We start from the raw sequence: 27,044 nt of genomic DNA, 5'->3' as shown, positions 1-27,044 counted from the left end.
TATGATATCACTGCCCCGTCTAAAACACGATCGGACTTTAATTACATTTGTCTCTAGTGTTTCATCAACTTAATGTGTTGCTTGAAATAATACTTCTGCATACAGTATACATACTGTACAACACACTTACAGTGTCACATGTGACACTGTAAGTGTCACATGTGACACTGTAAGTGTTGCACGGCCAGATACGCAGGGGCGGTTCTAGGGGGGGGGGGGGGGGGCAGTACCTCCCTAACACTGACCTCTGACCCCCCTAAAAAGGAAAAGTGAAAAAAATTAAAAATATAGGATTTATTACACGATTTATTGAATGACGGAATAGGCGGAACTAACCTTATTCGTCATTCTAGTCTGACCCATTAGAGCGGTGCCCTCAGGACCCATTAGAGCGGTGCACTCACTTTCACTGTCCGGCTGAAGCGTGCGAAAAACAAACACTTTTCATCTCGGATCATCAGAGGCTGTTGCATCCAAGAAAGACTGATTGAAACCTACGTTTCGAGAGACTACCACGATAATTGAAGGTGAGTTAAACTATTGTATCCGTGTAATTGTAGATGTAAAGTAGAGATGTAACTGTTCATTGCCTTTATTTTTATATAAATATGATATGGTGTTAGTGCAAAAATTGTACTATAACTTAAGCTGAAGCTAACAGTAATAACTATAAGATATATCTGAAATAAATAAGTGTACTGAAACAAATACCAATAACTGTATTGCATTGTTTTCTTATGCGCAATTACTTCATACTGTCTAGTTCTCTTTTTCATCCTGCATTTATTGTGCCCCCCTCAGAAAATAACTGGCCCCCCAGTGGCCCCCCCAGTCAAATCGGTCTAGAACCGCCACTGCAGATACGGCTCAAGAAGCTGACTCAGATAAGGATATATGATACATTATGATGTGATATGATGCGATATGAATGATAATGGAAGACATCGACGTCTGCACTCAGTGTACTTATGTTGTGGCAGATATTTAAGTAAGCTTTCTTAACGCTACAGTAAATGTACTTAGTTACAGTCCACCACTGTCCATTCGTCTTCCCAGCCATCTTTTTATCTGTCCATCTATTTTTCTGTCATGTCTGTCTGTCTGACCCTCAACGTTTCGAGAGTCTTTCCTTTGTCAGGTCTTCCTTAAGTTTTCTTGCAGCTGTGGGGACGCTATGATGTGGAGGGGGAAGACTTCTCATATTTCACTACGTCCCTGCATAAACACAGTGGCTTTTACTTTGAAATCACTTTCCCAGACGGTCGCGTGGAGGAGCGGGTTCCCGCGGGAGGGAGGCTGGGCTCGCGACAGCCTGCTCATCAAACTTAAATCTGTAGCAAAGATAATGACAGTAGGCTACGCTGATGTTACCTGTGCAGCTGAGGACCTTTTTGCACTGACCTGTGGAAATATTTTTTCCAAAATAAAGTAGTTGAGTGACTTACGCGCGGCTACAACTTCATGACCAGTGACTGTCGGGGGTCCCCGGGCTCCGCTCCACGGGATGTGTTGGCGTTAAACCCACCTGAAGAGACTGAAGTGGAATGCCCTCGGCAGGGCTTAGGAACCATGGTAAGCCTGTTTCAGACTAACGTTTCCCCTTCAGACGTGCAGCATGAAACAACCCGAGACACTGAGCGAATTGCTGAGTAAGCAGAGCTCAGATATCGCTCTGCTAACCCGTACCCTACAAAGCAGTAAAGCGGTGAAACATGCATGTTTTTCCTCAGTGTTATTGAAGCCTATAGGCTATAACCAGGGACAACAACTGTATGTGTTTAGCTCATTTGAAAAGATCATACCAGACCTATGCATTTTACAAATTAAGGTTATCATTTTCTGTGCAAAAGGCATGATGACAGTAAAAACATTAGTGACAAATTACGTTTCCAAAAAAGAAAGCAATACGTTTTTTCATTTGTTTTACTTTCCTGAGAACTACCCAAGTCAAAAAAGAGTATACAAATATATGTGATACAGTTTTGACAGGATTATACAAATGTCTATATTCGGTTGAAGAAGTTTAAAAATCCTTTATGATTCAATTACCTTTAGGCTTTAACAAGGTTAATGTGCCCACCTGCAATTAACACGTATTCGTTCAAATCACGATAAGCAAAATATAAAGCAAGAGTTCTGCAGGATAGCCATGTGATATTAACCATTTTATTATGAGGCTGTTTATGCAAAATATGTAATTTAAAAGTAGGCTAGTTGTGGACAGTCATTACTACTTGTTTCCTTTCATTTCAGTCAATAAAAAAGGAAAGAAAATGCACAAGCTCTGTGATCCTATGCAAATGGTAATCCAATGTTAATATTTATAGAACAAATCCCTCTGTTGCTTGACATTTGCAATCTGCACAGTTTTTGCAAAGAGGCCTGAAAATAGCTTGGTGGCAAGTAGGATTGCAAAGGGGCGTAAAGTTTCCGTAAAGTTTCAATGGGAAGTTAAGCTGGGGAATTTTATTTTTAAGTAGAACAGAACAAGTTTTAATTATTTTATTGAACAATTATTTTTTTCATTGAAGAACGAAAACAGGAATGTTGGGTTAAATATTACTCATCCCCCCAAACCAAAAAATGAACAAAAATGCACCCCCCATCCAAAAATCCCCACAAAGTCCCATTCAAAATGTTTCATGAAAGAATGTGGTTTCATTTGTCTTGTGCTTTGGGCTCAAAAGTGTGATCCAGTCTTCTCGAAATCATCTGTGCATGTGATGGAGGAATTCACAGTGCCTGTAGGGGGTGTGGTCTCAATAGCCATGCAGTAAGCAATGTGCTATGGCATGGATATTCAAGTGTACTTGAATGGCATCTGTTTGTTTTAGTCAAGATTAAGCTAAAATATACTTTCCCCAACTATATTTAAGTTCCCTATGAAGAGCCAACCTTCAATTTAGAAAATTCCCTGTTTATTCCCATAAATTCCCGTTTATTCCCATGGAAAGTTTCCATCTTTGAAAATTCCCGGAATTTTGCAACCCTAGTGGCAAGTCAAAACAGTGATTTCCTATCTCCTGACTATCACCTGTCTTTGGAGCAGTCGCTATAGTCTCACATTTCAAATTAGTTCCAGACGCAGAGCAGACAGACTCCTGCTTTCCACCGCCACATGGCAACCAAGAGAACGCTCTGCCCATTCTTCTCTTTTTCTTTTCTCCTTTCTTCTTTTTCTTTTCTCTTATCCTCCCTCCCCTTTTCTTCTCTGCTCTCCTGTTTTATTCTTCTCTCTTTTCCCGTAGTCCAGCAGGATAACACTGTTGCTGTGGAGGAGATTCTGCTGGCTGTCAGCAGTGGCGGCTCCAGAGTATTTTTGTTGGGTAATCTATGGTAGGGCTAACCCATACAGTGGTGGGGCTCAAGTCAGTATTTGCAATGTAATTACATACACGCTATATCGCCCCCCCTTGACAGTGAAACGCCACGCGTGAGGTTTAGATTATTTCCCTGTCTCAATCCAAATTGAACTGTATGAAATAAAAAGGCAAATTTGTCTTAGTAGTAAGAAAAAGGGCGACCTGGAGCCAATCCTGCGATTTCCCCACAGGGGAAAGAGTTGACGTGCTGAAAACCCAACCCCTGCAGGAGATTTTTTGAAATACTAACATAAAATACACATTCTGGTACTCTCTTGAGAAGAAAATAAATAAATCTATTACTACACAACATATTTAAAAAGATTTATGTCATTTTTGTTTTTAGTTACTTTGTTCTGAAAGCTGAACCTGCTGCTCCTCACAGAGAGAAGAGGGAAGAGGCTGTGTGAATTACTTTACATTGTGGATAAGGGTGGATAGCCCCCATTGTTCTGTGTGTCAAAATGAAAGACAGCCAACACACCTATCAATCATCAAACCGTGGGGCCTTATTTTTTGTATCCATGGATGTATAAAAAGTAGTTCTACCGCAAAAGTATTCCCCGTCGGGACTTCCTGCAACAACACCATGCCGTAATCGTGATTCTGATTGGCCCGAAGATATTAGCAAAGATGTTTTATTGAGAAGACGATCACTACGTGACAAAAGTTTTCAAATCCGTTTCTAGTCTTCGGCATTTCCAGACAAGTGGCTGCTGAAATCAATATTACTAACTGCTGTCTGTGCAATTTACTCGGTGCAAGTTGGTGGACTTCTTTTTGCTTACTTTAACATCATTTTTCAAGGTGGGGCTAAGCCATTTCTTGGTATGGCTGTAGCCTACCCCAGCCATACCCTGGAGCCGCCACTGGCTGTCAGTGAGCCGGTAGGACTTGACAGTGTGTTGTTTGCCTCGAGATTGAACAAAGTGGTGGTGTTCATGAAAGATGAGCTGCATGGTCATCAGCTGATCGAGGCGGTGTGTTTATCAGGAACTTAAATATCCAAGTTTCCCCGCTGTCAGTGCTATCCACACAGTTTGCCATCTCTGGTGTTTTGCTGTTCATACCCAATGAGCTGTTAGCAAATGAGCTCCAACGATTTGGTACATTTGCCAGAGGGTTCAAAAACTGTGAGTTTGGGATCCCAATCTGAAGTTTGTTCAGTCTTTGAGGCAGCAGGTGTTCATGTTTATAATATAGACCCACTTACTCATACAGACGTCTCTTTCGAAGTTGAACACGGGATGGTTATTACGGTATACGCACGTGCAGGACAGATGAAATGTTTTGAGATGTGGGACACAAATGTTTCAAATGTCTGCATAAACCGCAGGCAGGGGGCGCCGGCTGCTTGTGTGGCCACGACTGGTGCACACTGGTGGCTGTGGTGCCTGAGGCTGGGTCCTGTTCTGCCAGGGGTGGAGTGGCTGATCGGGGCGGGGCTTGGGTGCGCAGAAGTTGGTGACACAGCTTTCCTCTTGGAAGTGGATTTGGATAGAGAGGGGGTCACATATATCATGTGTAGTCTTGACAATTTATTTTACAATTCCTTGCAAAAACACTGCCCAAAAGAATGGGCATAACTAATGAACAGAAGAAGTTAAAATCTTCTAATCAATTATGATACAATGATAATAAATGTGTGCAATTGTCTGTGTTGAATGTTTTTTTCAATGTTATGGTTAGCAGTTCTTTTTAATAAAATAAGTACAAAATTCAAGCTCCGTTTTATAAGAAAAATGTTTTATGGGCAAATATCCCATATTATATTGTATATTAGTCTCTAATGAGTGACATATATTATTAGTTGAGGTTGTGCTGATTTATGGGATGTGTAAAACTTGATTATACTGTAAAGAAATGACCATTTATAAGGCAAAGCACAAAAATATACAAAAACGGAAAAAGAGGGTTTCCCCCTTATTCAATGGGAATATTGTCGTCACACCGCTTTCAGTGCCATCCACATGGTTTACCATCTCCGGTGTTTTCACCATTTATACGGGATGAGCTGTTAGGGAACAAACTCAACTCAGGTTTGGTAAATTTGTCACTAAAGTTTGGAGACAAGGATTCCTAAGTCTTCGATTCATTCAGAATTAAACACAGGGATGGCTCTAACGATGCCAGTGTAACCGGTCTGGTTTGACGCCGCATGTGATCTCTGCGTTGTGTTGTGTTTATCGGATGCAAACGACTTCTTTCTTGCCAACCAGGATTTATTATCTGTGCAAAACAGCATATAATTACAGCAGGAAATGACTTCATCAGCTTTCTACCTTAATATTCTCCTCAGTCAGGCCTCAAGCTAACTCAGGAAAGTATACGCTGAGTTCTAAATAATATAATTAACATGTTCTTTTAACAGATATACATTTATCCATGGTGGCAAACCGGTTTTTCTTTGTAAATTAATATATAAAAATGTAACCATTAACTTACACTTGCAAAACAAAAAATACAATTTACAATTACAAAACACAAAAAGAATACCCACATACCTGTGCAAAACAGCATATAATTACTGCAGGAAATGACTTCATCAGCTTTCTTCCAAACACCCACATGTTAGGTTAGCATAGCTAAACTTTAGAAAGCTCACAAACACTGTTTGAAGCGCTGCACATTATTTAAACTACAGTTACACACAGAAAAATATAGATATTAACTGCGACAAACTTTGGCTTGTGTGAAGTGTAAAATTAAACAATCTATTAACATATCAAATACAACATTTATGACACCACTCGTTCCACTTAGCTCTCCTCAATCGGGCCTGAAGCTTACTGAGGAAAGTAGCAGGAGTTTACAGAAATGTGCCGGTGCCAAGAGTACCAAAATAAAACGTACTTTTCAAAATAAAAGTATCTAAAAAATAAAGTAGCAGTGACAAGTTTTACAAAGAAAGTATGGACAAAAATGATGTTACCGAAATATAAACAAGTGAAGTTATACATCGGTTACACCAGCACAGGACAGATGAATGTTTTGATTATGAAGATATGGGAAACAGACTTTAAAGATGTATTTGGCTATGCAGGGCCGGCCCTAGACTTTTGGGGGCCCTAAGCGAGCTTTGGCTTGGGGGCCCCCCTCACTCTAGCGCGTTCTCACTACACACAACACAGAACCAGCGTTTGTCTTATGATGTTAGCATAAGCACACATATTGTATAAATAAGCATGTAAACACCGTTGACCTAACCTCCTCTAGGGGGGTCCTCACCTCCTCTAGGGGGGTCCGGGGGCATGCTCCCCCGGGAAGATTTTTTTTTTAATATTGAAGTTAAAAGCATCAATCTGGTGCACTTTGAGAGAAAAATTAAGAGATCTATGGATACATCTCTCAACACCCATATGAAACAGAACTGTAAACAGATTTTTGTTTATGGATATCTAACAAATCACTTAAACTGTATTCTTGTTTTGTCATATAGTATTTCATAACTGTTTTTCTTTTATTCTCTCTGGCTGTCTATCTATTAAAGTTCACATAGAAACTAGCTGTCAATAGGAATATCATTCAGAAGAATTATAATTTCTAGCAAAAAACTGTCACAAAAAGAGGTTGCACATTTAAATTCAGGTGTTGTTGACATTTACATACCTTGTTTACCTGGCTTCAAGTGGTGGCTCTGGGATTGTTGTGTGAGCCACCACTTGAGAATTGTCGTATTTTTTAAGAAATGTTTTCTTATGTCCATCTTCAAAAACTCTGAGTCCGACTGACAGTTTATTTTAAACTTTGTCACAGCTCACATGATAGGTACCTGTCAGCCAATAAGACAGATGTTTATTTCCTTTCAACTCTCTGGTTGGTCTGGTGGCTTGCCTCTGTTGCATTCACTGAACACGGGATATTACAATCCTGCCGTCCTCTCTTGTGTCACGATGAGGTTCAGGTAAAGCATGCTTAATGTATTATATTATGTATTATATGTATTATATATATATACTCAATAATATGATACATGAGTTTGAGATAAGGCAATCTAGGCATACTAACACAATTAATTAAACATACTTATCAGGGCGACGGTGTACTGAGATTTATTTATTTTTTAAATAAAACATTTTAAAAAAATGTTTTGTTGTTGCTAGGGGGCCCCTTAGTGGCTGCCGGGCCCTAAGCGGCCGCTTATGTCGCTTAATGGGTCGGGCCGGCTCTGTGGCTATGAACAAAAAACAGCCACAGTGAACGCCTACTGCAGAGAAGTCAGACATGAAAGGTTAATAGTCTCACAAAGATAAAGGTAGATTCCTACCTAAATGTGTGATATCAGGGGTTGGAATGTAAACGTAATACGTTTCAAGTAGGGCCGGGACTTTAACGCGTTAATTAAGATGAATTAATTACACAAAAATGTACGCGTTAAAAAAATTAACGCATTTTAATCGCACTTATTTTTGCACCGCGGAACGTTTCTCACTGGATGAGTTTCAGGGGTATCGATTATACTGGATCACCAACTAACGTTCATGACTTCAGACAACAACAATCCACAGTGAACAATAGTCAAACATGAACGAAGAAGCTGATGAGACCGCTTTGGTTGGCCCCGTGGATGGGACATTTTGTTTAAAAAAACGGATGGATGGAAGCGTCAATAAGAGCACGGTTGTTTGCAAATTATGCAAAAAGGAATTTGCATATCACCGCAGCACATCAAGCCTCAAGTATCACCTCAATGCAAAACATATAGCAGCTAGCGTGGAAGCTAGCGTGGATGTTAGCCCGACTCGGAGTACAAGGACCCACACCCAATTCGCGTTGATCAAACAGTGGCCTATGCAACAGAGAGATTTTATTTTTCATCAGGATATTGGAAGAATAGGAGGGATTGAGGTCAATCACTGGCACTTTTTTATTTTATTTTAAATGGTACACTTTATGTTGAACTATTTATTACGTTGTTGGTGCAACTGGCACTTTATGTTGAACTGTTTATTGTTTTGGCCAAGGTTATTGAGAGAGTTGGACTGAAATTGATTAGATTTTTTAAATCAACAAAGTCTGTTATGGCCTCTGAAGCAACAGAGAGATGTTTTCTAATAGTCAGGGTTTCCAATGTTCTGAATGTACTTGAAAGTATTGTGTGTTACTTAAAATAGTAGTACTTAAAAGTGTTATAGTTTACAGAAGGTCTACCTACCTATAGGCTACCTGAATCTCTGAAATGTACTATATTCCTAAATATGCTATTGCTACACTTTATGGCAAAAATTGCACTTTTCTGTTGGTCTTGGTTAAGTGCCACCTTGAAAAAAATAAACAATGTTTTGTTGCTTAAGCTTATGTATTCAGTCATTATTCAATGGTATACTAAAATCCATGTGAAAAAAATTGCTTCTCACTGTTCTCAGGTCAAATATTTATGTGATTAAAAATGCGATTAATTTCGATTAATTAATTACAAAGCCTCTAATTAATTAGATCAATTTTTTAATCGAGTCCCGGCCCTAGTTTCAAGGAATAATTGGTGGTTCTGCAAGCTATGATAGTCTTCATGTTTACCCACAGTGTCATTTTATGTCTTTTTTATAAATGTAATTTGAATAACACCCATATTAAGTGTGTCTCTTGTGTGTCAGCAAATTATTTTAAAATGTCAGCCCTGGTTATTTTTGGCCATGCAAATCTTCTAATCTAGATCATGCTCCACCTTTCTCTTAGGAGAACTGTGGAATGTGCAATTGGGAATATATCCAACCACATGAGCACGCCCATTGCCGACATATGGAGAGTAATTACTTTCAGAAATGTGATCATATGTCTTGGCTTAACTCCACACACAGAGATGAGGAACATAAAGCACTGCAACCTTTATTCCTTTGCCCAGGGTATAAAAAACATCAGCATGTTAGCATTGCCTCACAAAGCTGATAGCATGGCTTTTAAAACTTAAGTATGGTTCTAGTAAAAGATCACTGATGGACTCTATGATATACAGTATAATAATGGTGTGAGGCTTTAATGCAGGGGTGGGGAACCTCCGGCCTCCAGGCCGTATACGGCCCGCGAGACCATTTGGTACGGCCCTCGAGGTAATTTATAAACACACGCAAAAAAGAAAAAAATTCAAGAAATCTAGACCGCAAAATAATTAAACAAGCTTGTTTTTCCTGGCCAAGTTCAGGGTCCTTGAACACAACACGAGCCTAACGTGTCATCACGTGGTATATGTCTCGTCAGACAGGAGTGTAGTTCTGACGGAGAGCACCAGAACGCGGCTCCGGGCCGGGACTTCACAAATTGCAGTACCCATAAGGAGCTGTACACATGCCGCAGTTTTTGCGTGGCTGTGTCTGTAGTTGTAAGCTCAGTGGCGATCTGTTCATCTGTCATACTGATCATACAGTCAATAACTTTGTTGTTATTAGCATCTGGTTAGCTAGCTATGCTAACGAATATAAGAAGCTTTTTCTCCAACCAGTGAGGTAAAGGCACATCTTTATATGATCATTATAGTTATAGAAAAATAAGAGAATAAAGTAAACAGGTATACAATACTAATATGACTAGAATACTAATAAACAAGAATACAGTTTAAAAGGGGAGTGATTTGTAAAATATCCATAAAGAAAAAAATCTGCTTACAGTTCTGTTTCATATGGGTGTTGAGAGATGTATCCATAGATCTCTTCATGTTGCTCTCAAAGTGCACCAGATTGATGCTTTTAACTTCAACATTTAAAAAAGATGTACACACTTAAATCATGTCCACATGGATATGAAACTAAATACATTTGCACACATCTTGTGTCCATATCTTTCTGTGCATGAATGCGCGGGTCATGGTCAAATATCTGGATTAAGACGTTGCTTTTTCTTTGCACAGCATGAAAGAAAGGCGAATTGAATGGGCTTTGATTTGAGTTTTTTAAGCAGACGTTGAGTTCAATAATTTGTACGGCCCTCGAAGGATGTTGTAAAAATTGAAATGGCCCTTGAGAGGAAAAAGGTTCCCCACCCCTGCTTTAATGGAAGGCTGGTATATACAGTATTTGGTGATAAACATTCTGAAGTAGAAAGTGCATTGATTTGTTCAGCAGAGCAGCAATACCTTTTGAAACACTTCACTTATTGTAATAGATTAAACCCTCCCAAAAGACTGCTCTTCATTATAAATTGTTAGTATGATACAAGGCTCAAGACCCAAATGCACAACACCAAAGAAGAGGTACAAATGTACAAAGGCTTGATAAACCATAGAAAGAAACACAAAACGTTCACTTGGAGGATGAAAAAATGCCTGGACACCACAGAAACATTTAACTTTCCTCACAAAGAGCAGGGTAATTTAACCCATGCCAAATGTCACCTTGGTAATTTCATCCACTGCTTCTTCGGAGAGAGTTGCTGATGGGAAACAGGGCAGGAAGAGCAGTGTAAGGTTTCCTCTTCACAAAGTTTCTCTGCGAGATCTTTAGATATACGCTTGTCCACAGGACATCATTCAAATACATCAATAAATGTGCACTATAAATGGAATTATCTGAAGGCACACACAGGGTGATGTCCGTACTGTATAATTTGTATGTATGCTAACTAAGTTATTGGCTTGTCCACATGTGTAATTCCAGATGGGTGAATGTTAAATGCTGCTGGCTAATATCACATCTGATCATCATTTAATCAGGAGAGACTTATTTTGATAGAAGTTTGAATAGTCTTTGGCAATTAGACCCTATCTTTATACAATGTAATTTAAAGGAGAGGTCATTTGGAGTGGACTTCAGTGCCATGAAGCCTGAAAGTCAATTAAAAGAGTAGCATTTTAGAGGCTGCTGGGGAAGTGAGAGAGAGAATGAATATCGTAGGAAGTCCTATTGATTGAGTACATCTAGCCTTTCCACAACTATGTAATGTATAGATCTACATCAGGCATGTTTGCTCCTGCTCCAGACATGCTGCCTTATCTTCTTTACCGTAGCTTTCATGCATGTGAATGCATTGTGTCTTTCACTGTTCGAAATGGGGGGGAGCCAGGGGGAGCTTGGCTCCCCTAAAGAGGGGGGGGAGCTCCCCTGAAGGCTGACTTTGAGATAAATAGCGGGAGCCCAAAACAATTGTGCATATTTGTGTCACACAGATTAGAAATGTTGAGTTTCTGTAAATAACAGTTCTTGAAATAAATAATAGATATTGTTCATTACAGTTTCTGAATATTTGTCTTATATTTGTGAATATTTCTGGGTGTTGCCATCTGTATGTGACGGCGCTGCATGCTTTACGCTACTTACGTTACTATGGTTACGGCGGCGATGACGGCACGGTATTTGAAATGTTCATATTGATATATTTTTTAACTCTGGCTTTTTAATAAAAATACGCCGAAACGAAAACAGCCAAGCCTCGCAGCTTTTGAATTCACAAGCAAAGAAGCGAAGGAGTCTAAAATTGACAACGTGAACGGAACAACTTTTAGTTGGCCGGTTGTAAGCGGCGTTAGGGTCGAGTTTGACAGCTCCAGACCGAGGGAGAGGCCTGCCGATGCGGAGCCTGAAGAGGCTTCAACAACGGCCACAGCCGCCAACGTAGTGACACCGTCTGTAGTAGTAGCCAGGGGCGGACTGGGAGGAAAAAGTGGCCCGGGGATTAATTGACAGACAGGCCACTTAATGTGCGGCATGTATCGGCCGGCGACGAAAGTATGTTACTTAACCCTATGCATTTAATGTTATTTTGGACCATTATTCATATAGTAATCACATTACCTGAGCCCTTGAGTTGCCTAGAGCAAAATAGCTACAGCATATATTTATTGATTTTAATGTTAACATATCATTGATGCAATAACATTTGGACCCAATTTGCTTGACTTGACGCATGGAATAAAACATGGGCATAGGAAGCATTCTCAATGTGGGTGGGACAATTTGACAGGGGGTGTGGGCAGGTGGTGGGCCTCACCTCCTCTAGGGGGGTTCGGGGGCATGCTCCCCCAGGAAGATTTTTTTTTAAATGTTGAAGTTAAATGCATCAATCTGGTGCACTTTGAGAGCAAAATTAGGGACTACATCTATGGATACATCTCTCAACACCCATATGAAACAGAACTGTGAACAGATTTACTTTTTATTTGAACATTTATTTGAACAGCAAGTGGAGGCAAAAGTGACTGCACCCAAAACAATAAAGCTGCTAGCTAACTAGCCTAAACTCAGTAACAGAATGTTCTCCACAGCCGCGCAACCTCTGAGTCAGACGTCACTTCCCCCTTTTCTATCCTACGGGTGCAGCCACTCCCCCGTTTCCCTGCCAAGCCCCCCCCCCCCTCCCCTATGCAAGCCCCTCCCTCTGAACCCAGGGCTCGCTACAATACTGTATACTACTGTATACACAAACACAAAAAAACAAACCACTAGAGGGCAGGGCAACATACTTTTAAACAATAAGCCCTGTCAATACTTTCCTCTCTACCCTTTTGGGTCTATAAGTGAGCTCATTCATGTGTTGCTTTTAAATGGAGGAGGCTGGGTTCAAGTGGTTGATTTTGACATTGGGAGCAAGGTTGTCGAAGTCAGTCCCCTCTGGAAAAAATAGGGTGGCCTATGGGTGAGAGACAAAACATATGCATGTTATGTACACATTATCGAAGTGATACTGATATCCACCTGAAGCCTTCATTAGAGCAAATGTCATGTTTTTAATGTTGTTTAATAGTCTGCAATAATCACAAATGTATTAGTGTCAAGATTGGTAAGTCACATAGTAATAAATGTAAATGTATTATTACCTCACTGAATTAGTCATTTCTGCAGCAGCCCACTTTTCTCTGCAACACCGTCTATGATTTGGTCACTATCCAGCATCTTCAAAACATCTAGTTGAGCAGCCATGAGCATAAAGGCCTCCAGGTTCTGTTGAGAGAGCGAGCTCCTGAGCCTGTTTTTGATGAATTTTAGTGTTGAAAAGCTTCGCTCGCATGCTACCTGTGTGACAGACAGGGTAAGCAGGAACCTCTATGCAAGGCCAATGATGTGGTATGCATTTGTCAGGAGGTTGTACTGTTTAAGGATACGATAGCAACACAATGGGCAGTCCTTGCAAGATTAGCACTTTTTATATTCCATCTCCGCTTCATCTTCAGCATCCTCTGGCCCAGCCTCTGTTGTCTTGGTTGTGTATTCCTCAAATACAGATGTCTTCAACCTATTCCACTGTCCTGCCAGGCTGATGAGCTCACTCTGTAAATTGGCCACTGTTGCTCTTTCGTCAAATGGCAGCAAACACTTGCTTAATGCTTGGAGTGCTGCCTCTGGGAAACCACCGGCATAAGATGTTACCTGGCTGAATCTTTTTGGGTCCAGAAGTGCCAAATCAGCATAGAAAGTGCCATTTTTGAGTAAGCGCTGGTGCATGCTTCCTGTGACTATGTCCATGATTCGATTATGGACATCAATCTTGTATGATGTTTCAGCATCAGTCACAGCGTCATCCTTGGACATCTCTCCAGGCATGGTTTTCTTCTTTCTACCCCGTTTCTGTGGCAGAGCGGCCTCAACCTCCTACTCAGTCTCCTCACTCTGCTCCTCTGTTTGATTGTTGGCCCACTGGACGAATGTGGCGGCCGCCGTCTTGACTTTCTCAAAGTCTCTGGTCATATCTTTCAGCTGTGTTTCTGCAGCCACAATCATCCGATGAGCTGTCAGGATGTCCATTCCACTTGTCTGAAGGTATTTTGAGACTGGTGAGGTGACCTGGAAAATTCTCAGGAAGATCTGAGCTGTAAGTATTGTTTCATACCTCAGAAGCCGGGTGGATGTATCCACGTGCATTGACCCGTGCAGTGGCGTTGATGGTCTGTCCATCTTGAATGGCGGAGGGGGTATGAAGGACATCAACATACAGGGCATTCTCTGGCTTTCCAAAAGAGCCAAATACCTTAGTCACAGCAACGTCTTTGGACCACCAGCGTGTCTCTCCAATCGGGGCGAGACGTCTGTGTCTTGGGTCTTTGCTCTCCTTCTCCCAGATGTTCATCCTCTGGTAGGACTCTCTGATGAAGACAGCGATGTTGTTCAACAGGGAAAAAAGAGACCCACTTGCCAATACACACTGTGTTGTGTCTGCCAGGACGAGGTTCAGGATGTGTGCGTAGCACCATACATGGACATGGGTGGGGGACATTTTGGTGAGCAGTGCAGAGATGCCTTTATATTGGCCTTGCATATTGGAGGCCCCATCGGTGGAATTTCCAATACACTGCCTCACATCCAGTTTCATGGTGTCCAGCACTTCGTTCACAACAAGTTTGGCAAAGTACTGCCCAGTGGATGCCTCACATTTAATCACAGTAACAAGTCGCTCATGAACAATGTCTGTCACATATCGTATGACAACAGAGCAGTGATCTTGGGCTGTGATGTGTGGTGTGGTGTCAATCTGGACAGAATACATGCCAGATTCCCGGACTTCAGTGGCGATGGTGGCCTTCATTAGGCGTTGGATGGTGGTGATGATGTAGTTGATGGTTGTGAGTGAGGTGTTCCTTGAGACACACATCATATTTTCCCAGCAAAACAATCATCTCTAAAAAGTTACCATGATCAACGGTGCCATCATCTAGTGCAGGGGTTCCCAAACTTTTTCAGCATGAGACCCAAAACAGAAATGTTGTGGTAAGGGACCGAAGCTCAAAAAATGTCATGATTTTCCATAATATCTACAGTTATAAACAAAGAATGCAACACACCATGAATTTAAAATGTAAATAAAAATATTTATTTAATTATAAAAGTGCATCGCAGCAATTAGGCTTCTCACCATAACAACCTTCCCTTTGAGCTTGCCCAGAAAAAATAAGGATCAAAGCAGAAACACGAAACATGGGACGTGCAGTCAAGTATATACAGTACAAATCAAATTTTAATTATAAAATTATCAAAAGTGCAATATTAAGTTTGTCGCTAGCTCAAAAACTATGTACACACAATTTTAAACTATTTTAAATGAACAAAGAACAAACATGTTGTAAACAGAAAGGGACAAAACACTAGGAAGTGCAGTCAAGTGTATACAGTACATCACAGGTGAAACCACATTTAAATTCTAAGAAGTGCAACATTAAGTTTGTCACTAGATCAAAAACTATGTACACACATGTTTTAAACACTTTTAAATGAACAGAGCTGTTGTAAAACACTCTGAGAGAGAGAAAAAGAAACTCCAACACTTGGCAACTGATTAACTTTTTTTTTGTGGAGGCTGACTTGGTAGGATGCCCTCAGTGGCCCTCTGTTCCCTTTGAATGCCTGAAAATAACAGAGAAGATATTATCATTAACAATGCTGGGTTATTGGGTGATTTTTAACACCAGCCGGCGTACCCTGTATACCCAATGTGGACCTGGCAACCGCATTTATAGCGCATTACATTACATGTTACTTGTTAGACGCTTTTATCCAAAGCGACTTACATACTCAATACTGTGGGGAATCCCCACAGAGGGATTTTGACAGGGTTGTTGCACAAAAGATCCAAGCGCGCACAGAAGAAATCTGAGAGCAGACATTTCACGAGCGCACAGAAACAGCCTGAGTGCGAGGAGAAGGTTTTAAACTGGAACACAGGAAACTTGTAAGCAGAAATATATCTGAGTGCAAGCGTACAGTTTGAGCAGAAGCAGAGCAAATCTAAGCGCAAGCAGGCACTATTTGAGTGTGAGGATAGGGTTTGAGGGAAAGAAATACATATTCTGAACGTGAAATCAATAAAGTATGCTCTCAAATGTGCATGCTCTTGAATAAAGATAGGGAATAACCCCATATGCATTCCTATGTGCATCACTCTGCAGCAGTCACGTCCGTGCAGCTGATACTTTCTCTCGCTTTCCTTCTCATACTGCCTGTCACTTTCCCTCTAATCTTCCTGTGGTTATTGTTTCTCTGTTTTCTCCCGGCCGTTTTAACAACATTTCAGGCTAGTAAAAGTTGAAACACCGCTCTGTGCCGCTGCAGAATGTAGTGGACTCGCGGGAGCGAGTAGAGGACGCGTGAGAGCGCGCAGCTGGCGGTCCGCTCCGGGGCTCAGTCACCATTTCATCCAACTTTGCATTAACGAAACAATTTCACAACAGACCCTGACAAACTCACAAAAACACAAAACAAATGATTCAAATGAGTGACTTACTTTTCCGCCGTCAAAACACTGCTTCTTGAAAGACTCTTCTTTGCAGATAAAAAAATCCTTCGATTTGTCCCGATGCAGAGGATGTTTTGTTTGGAGATGCCGGTCCAATTTATTCATTTTCAAGCTTTCGTTACTGAGCACCTCTCCACATAAAACACACTGAGGCCGCTCCTCTCCATTTCTAACATCTTTTGTGAAGCCAACGTTTAAAAACTCCTCTTTGTATCGTTTTTTTTTTCTTTGTTTATAACTGTAGATATTATGGAAAATCATGACATTTTTTGAGCTTGGGTCCCTTAGGACCACAATATTTCTGTTTTGGGTCTCATGTTGAAAAAGTTTGGGAACCCCTGGTCTAATGGACAGTGAGGTGGGCTGATGATCGGAAGGTTGCGAGTTCAAATCCTGCCTGGAACACCACTACTAGTGTGCCCTTGAGTAAGGCACTTAGCCCTCGGTTACTCCAGGGAGAATGTCCCTGTAATTGGTCATTGTAAGTCGCTTTGGAATAAGGCGTCTGCTAAATGCCTGAATTGTAAATTGTAAATGATATTTTTGGGAGAATAAACCCCACAGATCCTCAACTCTGGTGTGTTTCACTCTTATTTGAGGGGGGGGGGGGTGGATGCATGGAGCACCCGAATAGGTAAAGGGGCCTTTGGCTTTTCTTGCCGGTGGGGGGGGGGGGGGGGGGCGGGTGCGGTGCCCCCACAAATAGAATACAATTCTGTGGGAAACACTGTGATTAGTATGTTACGCTATTATGTTACAACCATGTTATTATTATGTATGTAAACCATGTAAAGTCTTAAAGACAGTAACAGGCTAATTTCCACCAGACAGTAACTTTAGTCTTGGCAGGTTGACAATTAATGGACCCTTTATTATTTTTTACTCTTAATAAGGTAACCTAACGTCTAAGCCAGGGGTGCCCACACTTTTTTGGCTGGTGAGCTACTTTTGAAATGACCAGCTAACCGAGGTCTACCAACCAAAAATAAAATCCCAAATTGCAAGGGTTGCTGAATAGCACGTTTTATTTTTACATGGGATAACTACAATAGGGCTGCAACAAACGACTAATTTGATTATCGATTAATCTATAGATTAATGAAACGATTAATCGACTATTCGGACTACTGCTGTGTGCCTTGCACAATTTCTCAAACGCTCTTATTTAGCCATCAACTTTTAGATTTAGTTTGAGGTTGTTTTAGGCATGTGGAAACTAACAATGAAGACAATAAAGATGAATACTTGATTCAAAAATACATATATTATTAAATTAACTGAACAAATTGTGAACAAAATTAACATTGCTTTTTATTTGAATTAAATAAATAATATTTCACATCAAAAGAAACAACAATGTTTTAACAAATCGTATTAAATAATGTGATGACAGAACTGTAAACAGAATAGCTGAAACTTTAACAAAAATAAATAACTCAGTTACTAAGTCTAATCATTAACCCATGTTTGTATAATGTAGTTAACTCCGTGTGTTGCTGCTAGCATACATAACACCTGACGTGGAAACGTTACTCGTGGATGGGGCTACAGAGCTACTAGAAAGACAGTCGAACCCGGTGCATTCCTCCGTCTGAATGTGGTGCACTTTTGCTAAATGTTTAGACAAATTGCTCGTGTTACCGCCCTTACATGCTAAACACTTTTGGTGACGAGCATTGTCCACCTCAAGACGGGTAACATGTAACCACACCTTGGAGCGCTTCTCTCCACCATCTCCTCCGTGTGTTGCTGCATGTAGCAGCTGCGTGTGTGTAAACTGCCCCGCCCCCTTGCAAACAGACGGGGGAGAGAGAGATCTCTTCTGGATTGGAAAGATAGAAAATACACCGACCATAGACGCATTTGTTTGTCTTTTTGCATGTTAGAAACGAGTTGGCGACACTAAGACTAAGAGATAATGTTTGTGTAGCAATAATACATGACCTTTCTCTTTCTCAACTCGCTACTCGGAGGGAAGTCGCTGTCATATGCCTTGTGAACACTCCGATAATGCCTCTCCACGTTACCTTTCTTTGGCAGAGCGACGCTTGCTTTACAAATAAGGCAAATAACCTTTGAATGTGACATCACAAAAAAAGATTCTCCCTCCCATTCTGTGTGGAAGTGGTATGTCTTTAGCTTTTTGCTCGTTCCCGCACTCATTTTGTTGTTTGTCTCTCCCGGCACTTGACTGATTTTGTATCGCTTTGCATTCTGGGTTAACAGACTGGAAAGCAATAGGTCGCTTTTTCTGTCAATCAAGTAAACTCCTGAATTAAGTGGCAGGGAGGCCAAGGGAGGATGAATCAAAAGCTGTTTTGTCTATTTTAACGGAGCTGGATTTTTTTTTTTTTATGAATGACTCGCGATCTACCAGCATTGCCCCCGCGGTCGACCGGTCGACCGCGGTCGACGTACTGGGCACCTCTGGTCTAAGCTAATCAAACAAAAGACCGTATAAGCAATCATAGTAGTCTCATTGATTCACCTGCCAAGTCAAGTTGCTATCATGCTCAAATAGATTACCGTTGTCAATGAGTGAAGCAAATCTACCAGCAGCTTGCATATTTCACCAGAATTTGGTCAGTGAATGGTGTTAATTTGGCCCTGTGTACTGTAGGCAATAGCCTAGCTAACGCATTAGCTAGCTAGCAATAGGCTAGCTAGCTAATGCATTAGCGGCCCCTGTGAGCACACAATGTGCTGTAGGCAATAGCCTAGCTAACGCATTAGCTATCTAGAAATAAGCTAGCTAGCTAATATTACCTCATCTGCTACATTAAAAAGCAAGCTAGCATTAGCCAAATGAGGATTTTTCCTTTCAGCATCAATCATACTGGATTCCGCTGTGCTGTGTCGGTTTCATTGCTGGACTCACTTCCACTGGGAATGGCCGCTGCGTCGGCTAACGTTACATCAGCTTCTCCGGTGGTGGTTGTACTACAACTAGAACCAGCTGCACGACCAAACGAAAAGTCTGTAATTTTTTGGGATTTTGCTGAACTTTCTTCAAGTGCTTTCATTTTTTTATCCCTAAGTTTTTGTGCACCCCCTTTACGCTTTGGAGCTTGTTTATCCATCTGTAAGCAACTGCCAGCTAGGTCTCTCAGTCACTCACTCCTGATTGTTCACTGCGCAGTGACAGCCGCTACGGGCCTGATGGGGTGTCCGGAACACTTACAAATGTGGGCCGGTAGGATATAGGTAAGCAAAAAAAAAAAGCAAAGGGAGTGGCCGGAACACTTACAAATGTGGGCCAGTAGGATTTAGGCAAAAAAATAATAATAATAATAATTCTTTTTTATTTTTTTGGCCCTCCGGCCCACGTACAGCATCGGCCCACCGGGGAAACTCCCGGTATTCCCAATGGCCAGTCCGCCCCTGGTAGTAGCAGAGTGTTTTTATAGCAATTGATCGAATCTGCGCTGCTGCGCCAGTCAACAGAGCGTACGTGTGATTATTTAGTAGCAGGATATGCACTGAAAAATAGGGCTCCCTCGAAAGCAAATGGGTAATTCAAACACTGGTGTCTTTCACGATAAGTGCTGGATGCGTGGTGCAAAGTCTGAGATGAGGATGCAACAAATGAAATAATGCAACCATACTCTGTAATAAAGTGATCCCTATTTGACTACATTCTTTTCCATTTATTTTGCACTAGAGTAAGTGATTGCCTTTGCCCAAAGTGTCTCTGAGGAAATTGGTAACACCTGCCGACTTTCTGCCAGTCAAACAGAAAGATAGAATATGAGGAAGTGAGCCCTATTCTATCTATAAGGAATTAAGACTTAACAACTCAAATGTAACTGGGTTGTCAATGTGAGACTTTCTGTCATGAGGATTTGTTTATGGGTTTTAGGAAAACCTGTTTTTGCACCTAAATGATTTGGCAAAATATAAACTGACTGCCAACTATGTGCCCTTTGAGTCCTTTCAGAAATATAACTCAGTGTTTGTAATCACTCCCAACCTGATGGCTTGTTTCCAGCGGTTGTTGGACAGGATTCCCCCTTGGGGCATGCTTCTTATGTTAATCCTCTTATAGTTGTTTGTGTGACTCATAATAAGTTCCTCCTGTATGTGATTCCCCTGCACTCCTCTCCTGAGGCTAGCTGGCTATCTGCAGAACTTGTTGCATGTCTCAACATAATGCTGAATACTTTCCTGCAGCCCTGAGCTGGAAGAGAAGAACAGCGATATAAAAAGAGAGAGGAAAGACAGCTTTTAGACACCTACTCCATCAGGAGGAGGGATTGTTATACGGGGAATAGGTGTGTGTGCATTAACACACAACTCTTCTGGTGTTTGTATGATGTGGCTTTACAGTATTTCTTATTATTTCTTATTTCACATCGCATAAACACCAAATTCCAGCGTGCATTACGGCTAAACCATCCAATCATCGAGCTGAGGATCTTGCCTACGTCTGTTTCCGGTTTAGTTTATGACCGATGTATTTTGTTATACACACATTCCTTCACATTTTAATTTTAATTTACATTCAAGTATTTTGTGAGGCCTTCTAACATTTTTTTAAATATAACTACGGTTGTAGTTGAAGAGTTTGTAAATTAACATGAACCGAAGCTGTTGCCTGGCAACGCAATCGCACAAGTCACGTCCGTTAATTCCACATCCACACGCATCGATTAACATCGATTTAATACATTAATGTAGCCTTTGTTTCTGCTGAAAGACGTTTCGACCAGCTGGGGCAACAAGAAAATCGGCGTAATCGAGTGTGACAATTAAAAAATAAATCATTATTATATTAATATTGACAATAACAACCGACCGTCGGGTTATGGCTAGAAAGGATCCGTCTAGTGTAAAACTCTCGCGAGAGTTTGCAAGTCACGTGGCTGAATGTTTACGTTCGGCAGGCAGCCTTTCAGTTACGATCGTTAACATCAGTGGGCCACAGCAAATGATCGTGAGAAGCTAAACTATCTATTAATTATGTCAATGACAGGGAGTGTGATTGTTGAAATAGGGTGTTAGCGGTCTTGCTGTTCAAAGAAGAATGACAACACTGTAGATCACCAACACTATGGTTTATTTTTTATTCACAGGCAAGTCAACGTTGTCGCAGTAAAAGTCCCAAGATAGCTCCTGGTGCAATAAAATGTTCCCTTTCAGTGTTTTACTATTATTCTGCTGCATTAATGTGTATGTTGCATCATGTTACTGCTGTAGATGTGTTTCCGAGCCGCTCCAACGAGAGTTACAACGAGAACGTGACGTCATATTTACACAAGACGGATCCTTTCTAGCCATAACCCGACCGTCGGGGTAGCATTTGCTTGGCATTTGCGGGTATTTCTCCACTGGTTAACATGGGTTAACAATACCGTGTAACTGTCACGTTTGAAGGGACAAAATCGTGACATCTTCACGTCTCCCGGCATGGTAAATCGTCACATATTCACGTCTTGCCGTGATACCGGGTTGCATTTAAAATATGAGGACGATGTGACGATCAAAGTTATACAGAGCTTAGGTAATGTTTCTAATTGTTTAATATTAATTTAACATGGATTTAAGAAGAATAAATTAGGAAACAAGTATAAAAAACAACATAATATATATAATTATGTATTATTATTATTTATATAATAATAATAACAACAACATAAGTACAGTACTTGATTATATGTAATTGGTAACTTTCCAACACACAAATATTCAGCTTGCCCAAAACTGCTGTAAGGTCTTGCAGCAGGATTTGCTAAAGCGGCTAACGAAGGTGCGTCTCTGGAGCTGCAGTCCACTCACCCCCCACGGAAGTTGTCAGTTTGGTGTGTAAGAACAGAGTTTATATCAACAGACAGTGATATCAAACAACAAATGGCGTGTGCGTTCCATTTTCACTCTGTAATATCTTGGATATTAACAGACAACGGAACAGTTGGTTATTTAACAGCACGCTTTATTGCCTCCTCCGGTGGTTCATCAATCCCCACCTAGACTACCTCTCGCGCCACTCCCACTTACTGTAACTGTCGTAAACATGCCGTAACGTATATGACAACTCCCCTTGTAGTCAGTTAACAATACTATGACATCTCCCTTTTTCCTTTTAACAATATCAACACATATCAATAACTTAGATATCTTTTCTTTAACAATTCACAGATATCAATAACTTAGATATCTTTTCTTTAACAATATCAACACATCAATAACTATGACATATCTCCTTTTTCCCTCTTTTTTTTTCAATATCAACACCCTTTTTTTATTATTATTGAACTGTCCCCTCATAGGTCAAGTCTCTGGACAGGTTTAACATCTCTACCAGACCTGGTTTGGATCAGTCCATCAGTGTTCCTTGTTGGACCAGGCGAGCCATGTTCTGGGCTCATCTGAATGTCTGGTGTGTTATTCCTGGGATTTGTGTCGTCGTTCGCTGGAGGCCCCGCTACGGGCACCGCTTGGAGATTTCGACGGTTACGTCTGTACAGAGCACCCTGCTCCGTCTAGATGAGATAAGACCTCTGTGTAACACTCTCACCTGCCACTACTGCAGGTGTGGACCAGGTATTTTGATTGTCCAGTCTGGTGAGAACATGGTCTCCTCGCTGGTGTGAGCTCTCTAACGCCATGGCGCTTGTTATAGTAGAAGGCCTGTTTGCTCTTCTCCGCAGCATCTCGAGCTCTGATGTGATGTCTGCTCGGCCACCTTGGTTGGAGGTTCTTGGCCAGAGTGGGCAGCGTCGTCCTGATTTTTCTGCCCATTAGGAGCTCTGCCGGACTGACACCCGTACTGCTGTGTGGAGAAGAACGGTAAACCATTAAAGCAAGTAGGGGGTCCTTTTGTCTCAGAATCCCCTTTGCCGTTTGAACTGCACGTTCAGCATAACCGTTTCCTTGTGGGTTGTGGGGACTAGAGGTTGTGTGCTTAAAATCCATGTCACAGGCAAAGCCTCTGAAGACATGGCTGCTGAACTGCGGTCCGTTGTCACTGACAACCTCCTCCGGTATTCCGTGCCGGGCAAACGTGGCTCTCAGCTTCAAGATCACATGTGCACTAGTCGTGGTAGGCATGTGGAGTATCTCCAGGTATCTAGAGTAGTAGTCAGCTATGACTAGGTAACTCTCTCTCTCATGTTCACATAAATCTATGCCAATTCTCTTCCACGGCCTGTCTGGGAGAGGTGTTGACAGGAGAGGCTCTCTGTTCTGTGCTCTCCTCTGCTCACGACAGTACATGCAGTTCTCGACTTTGTGTGTGATCTGTGTGGCTATGCCAGGCCACCACACCGAAGTGTTGGCCCGGTCTTTGCACTTGTTAAGACCTTGATGGCCCTCATGTATGCGTTCTAGTATCTCTGACCTCAATCTCCCTGGTATCACTATCCTACTCCCTCTGGTCACTACCCCATCATGCATAGACAGTTCGTTCCTAACGGGAAAGTACTCCCTAGCACAGGTGTTTATGTGTGCTAGGTGTTCAGGCCACCCCTCTTGTATGTACCTGATCACTTCTTGGAGCTGCTCGTCCGCTGCCGTCTCCGCGCGGATGCTGTCTATCTTTTTCGGCGATGCTGGAATGCTGCTCATCACAGCTGCTACGTAACACTCCACGTCTGTGTCTCTACTGAGCCCCTTGTCTTCCTGTGGGCTCCTGGACAGTGTGTCTGCCACCACCAGGGTTTTCCCCGGCGCATACTCAGCCTCTGGGTTGAACCTCATCAACCGCATGAGGAGTCGCTGGCAGCGGAGTGGCACATTGTCGAGATCCCTGGAGTTCATCAGTGGGATGAGGGGTTTGTGATCCGTAATCAGTTTGAATGCTGGTAGGCCGTAGAGATACATCTGAAACCTCTCACACGCCCACACGCTCGCCAGGCACTCCTTCTCTATCTGAGCGTACCTGGTTTCAGCGTCACTCAGTCGCCTTGAGCAGTATGCTATCGGTCTCCAGTCCTCGCCATGGAGCTGCAGCAGGACACCGCCTATCCCATAACTGCTTGCGTCTGCTGAGACCACTGTGCTCCTGTTAACATCATAGTACACCAGGGTAGGTGACGTTGTGAGGAGCTCTTTAACTCGCTCAAAGGATGCTTGTTGCGCCGGACCCCACATCCACACTGAGTCTGCTTTTAACAGTGCATATAGTGCCTGGCCCACTGTGGCGAGGTCTGGAATATATTTCCCCAGGTAGTTGATCATGCCAAGTGCTCTCTTTATTTCCTGCACGTTTTCTGGTGGTTCAAGTTTGCTGACTGCAGACACTTTGGCTGGGTCGGGTCGTACACCATCTTTGTTGATCACCTGACCCAGGAAGTGCAGCTCCTCCTTTCTCAGCACACACTTCTCATTGTTCAGCTTCAGGCCTGCAGACTCCAGCCGATCCAGAACCTTCTGCAGCCGCTCATCAGGTTCGCTGGTGTTTCTGCCATGGATGATGATGTCGTCCATGTAGACGGCAACGCCATCCAGCCCTTCCAGCGTCTCCACCATCTTCCTCTGAAACATCTCAGGTGCGCTGCTTATCCCAAAGGGAAGACGTTTAAAACAGTACCTTCCGTACGGCGTGATGAAGGTGGTCAACCTCTGGCTGTCTTTGTCCATTGGGATCTGCCAGAACCCTGACGCTGCGTCAAGTGATGAGAAGACTGTGGAGCCGCTGAGCTGAGCTATCATCCCCTCTGATGTCGGCAGGATGAATCTCTCCCTTTTGACAGCCTTATTAAGCTTCTTTAAGTCCACACAGATGCGTGCTTTTCCAGACTTTTTCTGGACTGGCACCATGGGTGCGCACCACTCTGTTGGGTCAGTCACGGCTTCAATGATGTCGTTGGCTTCCATCCTCTCCAACTCCTCTTTCACTGCACCCAGGAGCGGTATGGGGACCCGGCGTGCTGTGCATACTGCATAGGGCTGGGTATTGTCCTTTAGAGCTATCTTCACAGGCTTTGTTTTCAGTAGGCCAAACTCCTGTTCACTGGTGTTGACCTCGCCCACTCGCTTTACTAACCCCATAGCTACAGCTACTGGCCTGCTGAGTAGGTTATTCACACTCTGCCCTCTAATGACATAGAGCCTGCATGTGTATGTGTTTCCCTTGTAGCTGGTCTGAGTTATAAACTGCCCTAAACAGTTCAATCCACCCCCGGGACCATTCAGCACCTTCTTTGGCCTCTGTAGAGCCCTTTTTGGCTCCAGTGTTTTGTACACAGTTTCGCTTATGATACTACAATCGGCTCCAGTATCTATTTTAAATTCTACAGGTGAGCTGCCAATCTCTAATGTGACTGTCCATTCATTATCATTGTGAGGCATGCTATTAACTAAGCCCAGATAATAATACTGTCCATCTTCTGATCCCTCACTCTCAGTCACTTCTCTCACCTGCTTGCTCTTGCACACCCTTTCCCAGTGTCCACTTTTCCCACAATTATTACAAGTAGACCTCCTTGCTGGGCAGTCATCCTGCTGGCTGTGTGGCATTTTGCCGCACCGCCAGCACTTCCTGTGGTCATTCTCACTCTCTCTCTCCTGGCGCCTCTCTCTCTGTGGGTGCCGCCACTTCTGTGTTGCACCTCTGCTATGCCGTTGTGCTACTTCCTGCATGGCGTAAGCCCGCTCCCCTTGCTGGTTAACTTGAGCTTTTACCTCCTCTGATTGACGCGCCTCTTGTACCGTCATCTCCAGAGTGAGGTTAGGGATCAGCTGTAGCCTCTGAGACAGATCCTTGTCTAGAATTCCCACCACGATTCTGTCTCTTATATTTTCCTCACGAGCCGTTCCGAAGTTGCAATGTTCCGACAGCTCATATAGTGCGCGGATGAATGTCTCTGCGCGCTCTCCCGCGCGCTGCATTCTCTGGTTGAAACATGCCCGTTCATGTATAACGTTGCGTCTCGGGATGAAATATGCGTAAAATTTCGCCAGTACAACATCATACTGCGACTCATTTTCCTCTTCCCCGTAGGTAAAAGAGCTGAGAATGTTCTCTGCTTCCTTCCCGAGCGCATACACCAGCGTGATTACTTGAACTGGACCTTCTTCTTTGTCCAACTTAGTAGCTGTCCTGTACCGTGTAAACCGTTTCTTCCAGTCTGACCATTCGGCGGGTTTCTCGAAACAAAAACTCTTTGGTGGTTGAAACTTTGCCATCCCGACCACTTCTGACACCATGTAATATCTTGGATATTAACAGACAACGGAACAGTTGGTTATTTAACAGCACGCTTTATTGCTTCCTCCGGTGGTTCATCAATCCCCACCTAGACTACCTCTCGCGCCACTCCCACTTACTGTAACTGTCGTAAACATGCCGTAACCTATATGACAACTCCCCTTGTAGTTAGTTAACAATACTATGACACACTCTACAACGAGAAGCTCATGGGGCTTTCCCGAACCTGTGTCGAGAGCTGGAGTTAAATGAAATCTCAGATTTGCCTTCTTAATAGTTTGTTTGGGTCCCTAACTTCCGCTTCGCTCCTCATGCACTGATTCGCTAGCTGAACAGCCAATCAGAGTGATTTAATTGACCGACAGCCTTTGGCCGATAGGCTTTCG

General features: G+C 42.4%; 1 protein-coding gene across 1 annotated transcript in view; it reads left to right on the top strand.

The window, feature by feature from the left end:
- The first annotated feature begins 1,267 nt into the window (after window positions 1–1,267).
- Window positions 1,268–27,044, top strand: part of gask1a (golgi associated kinase 1A) — a 44,332-nt gene continuing 18,555 nt past the window's right edge. Inside the window, exon 1 of the mRNA XM_079693977.1 lies at window positions 1,268–1,572. Coding sequence (XP_079550103.1) covers window positions 1,462–1,572 — 111 coding nt within the window. The 5' untranslated portion in view covers window positions 1,268–1,461. The remainder of the gene's footprint in view (window positions 1,573–27,044) is intronic.

This window comes from Notothenia rossii (genome assembly GCF_949606895.1).
Source record: "Notothenia rossii genome assembly, chromosome: 7".
NCBI classification, from domain to species: Eukaryota; Metazoa; Chordata; class Actinopteri; order Perciformes; family Nototheniidae; genus Notothenia; species Notothenia rossii.
The sequence above is the reverse complement of the archived record's forward strand: the minus strand, read 5'-3'. Positions and strand labels throughout refer to the sequence as shown.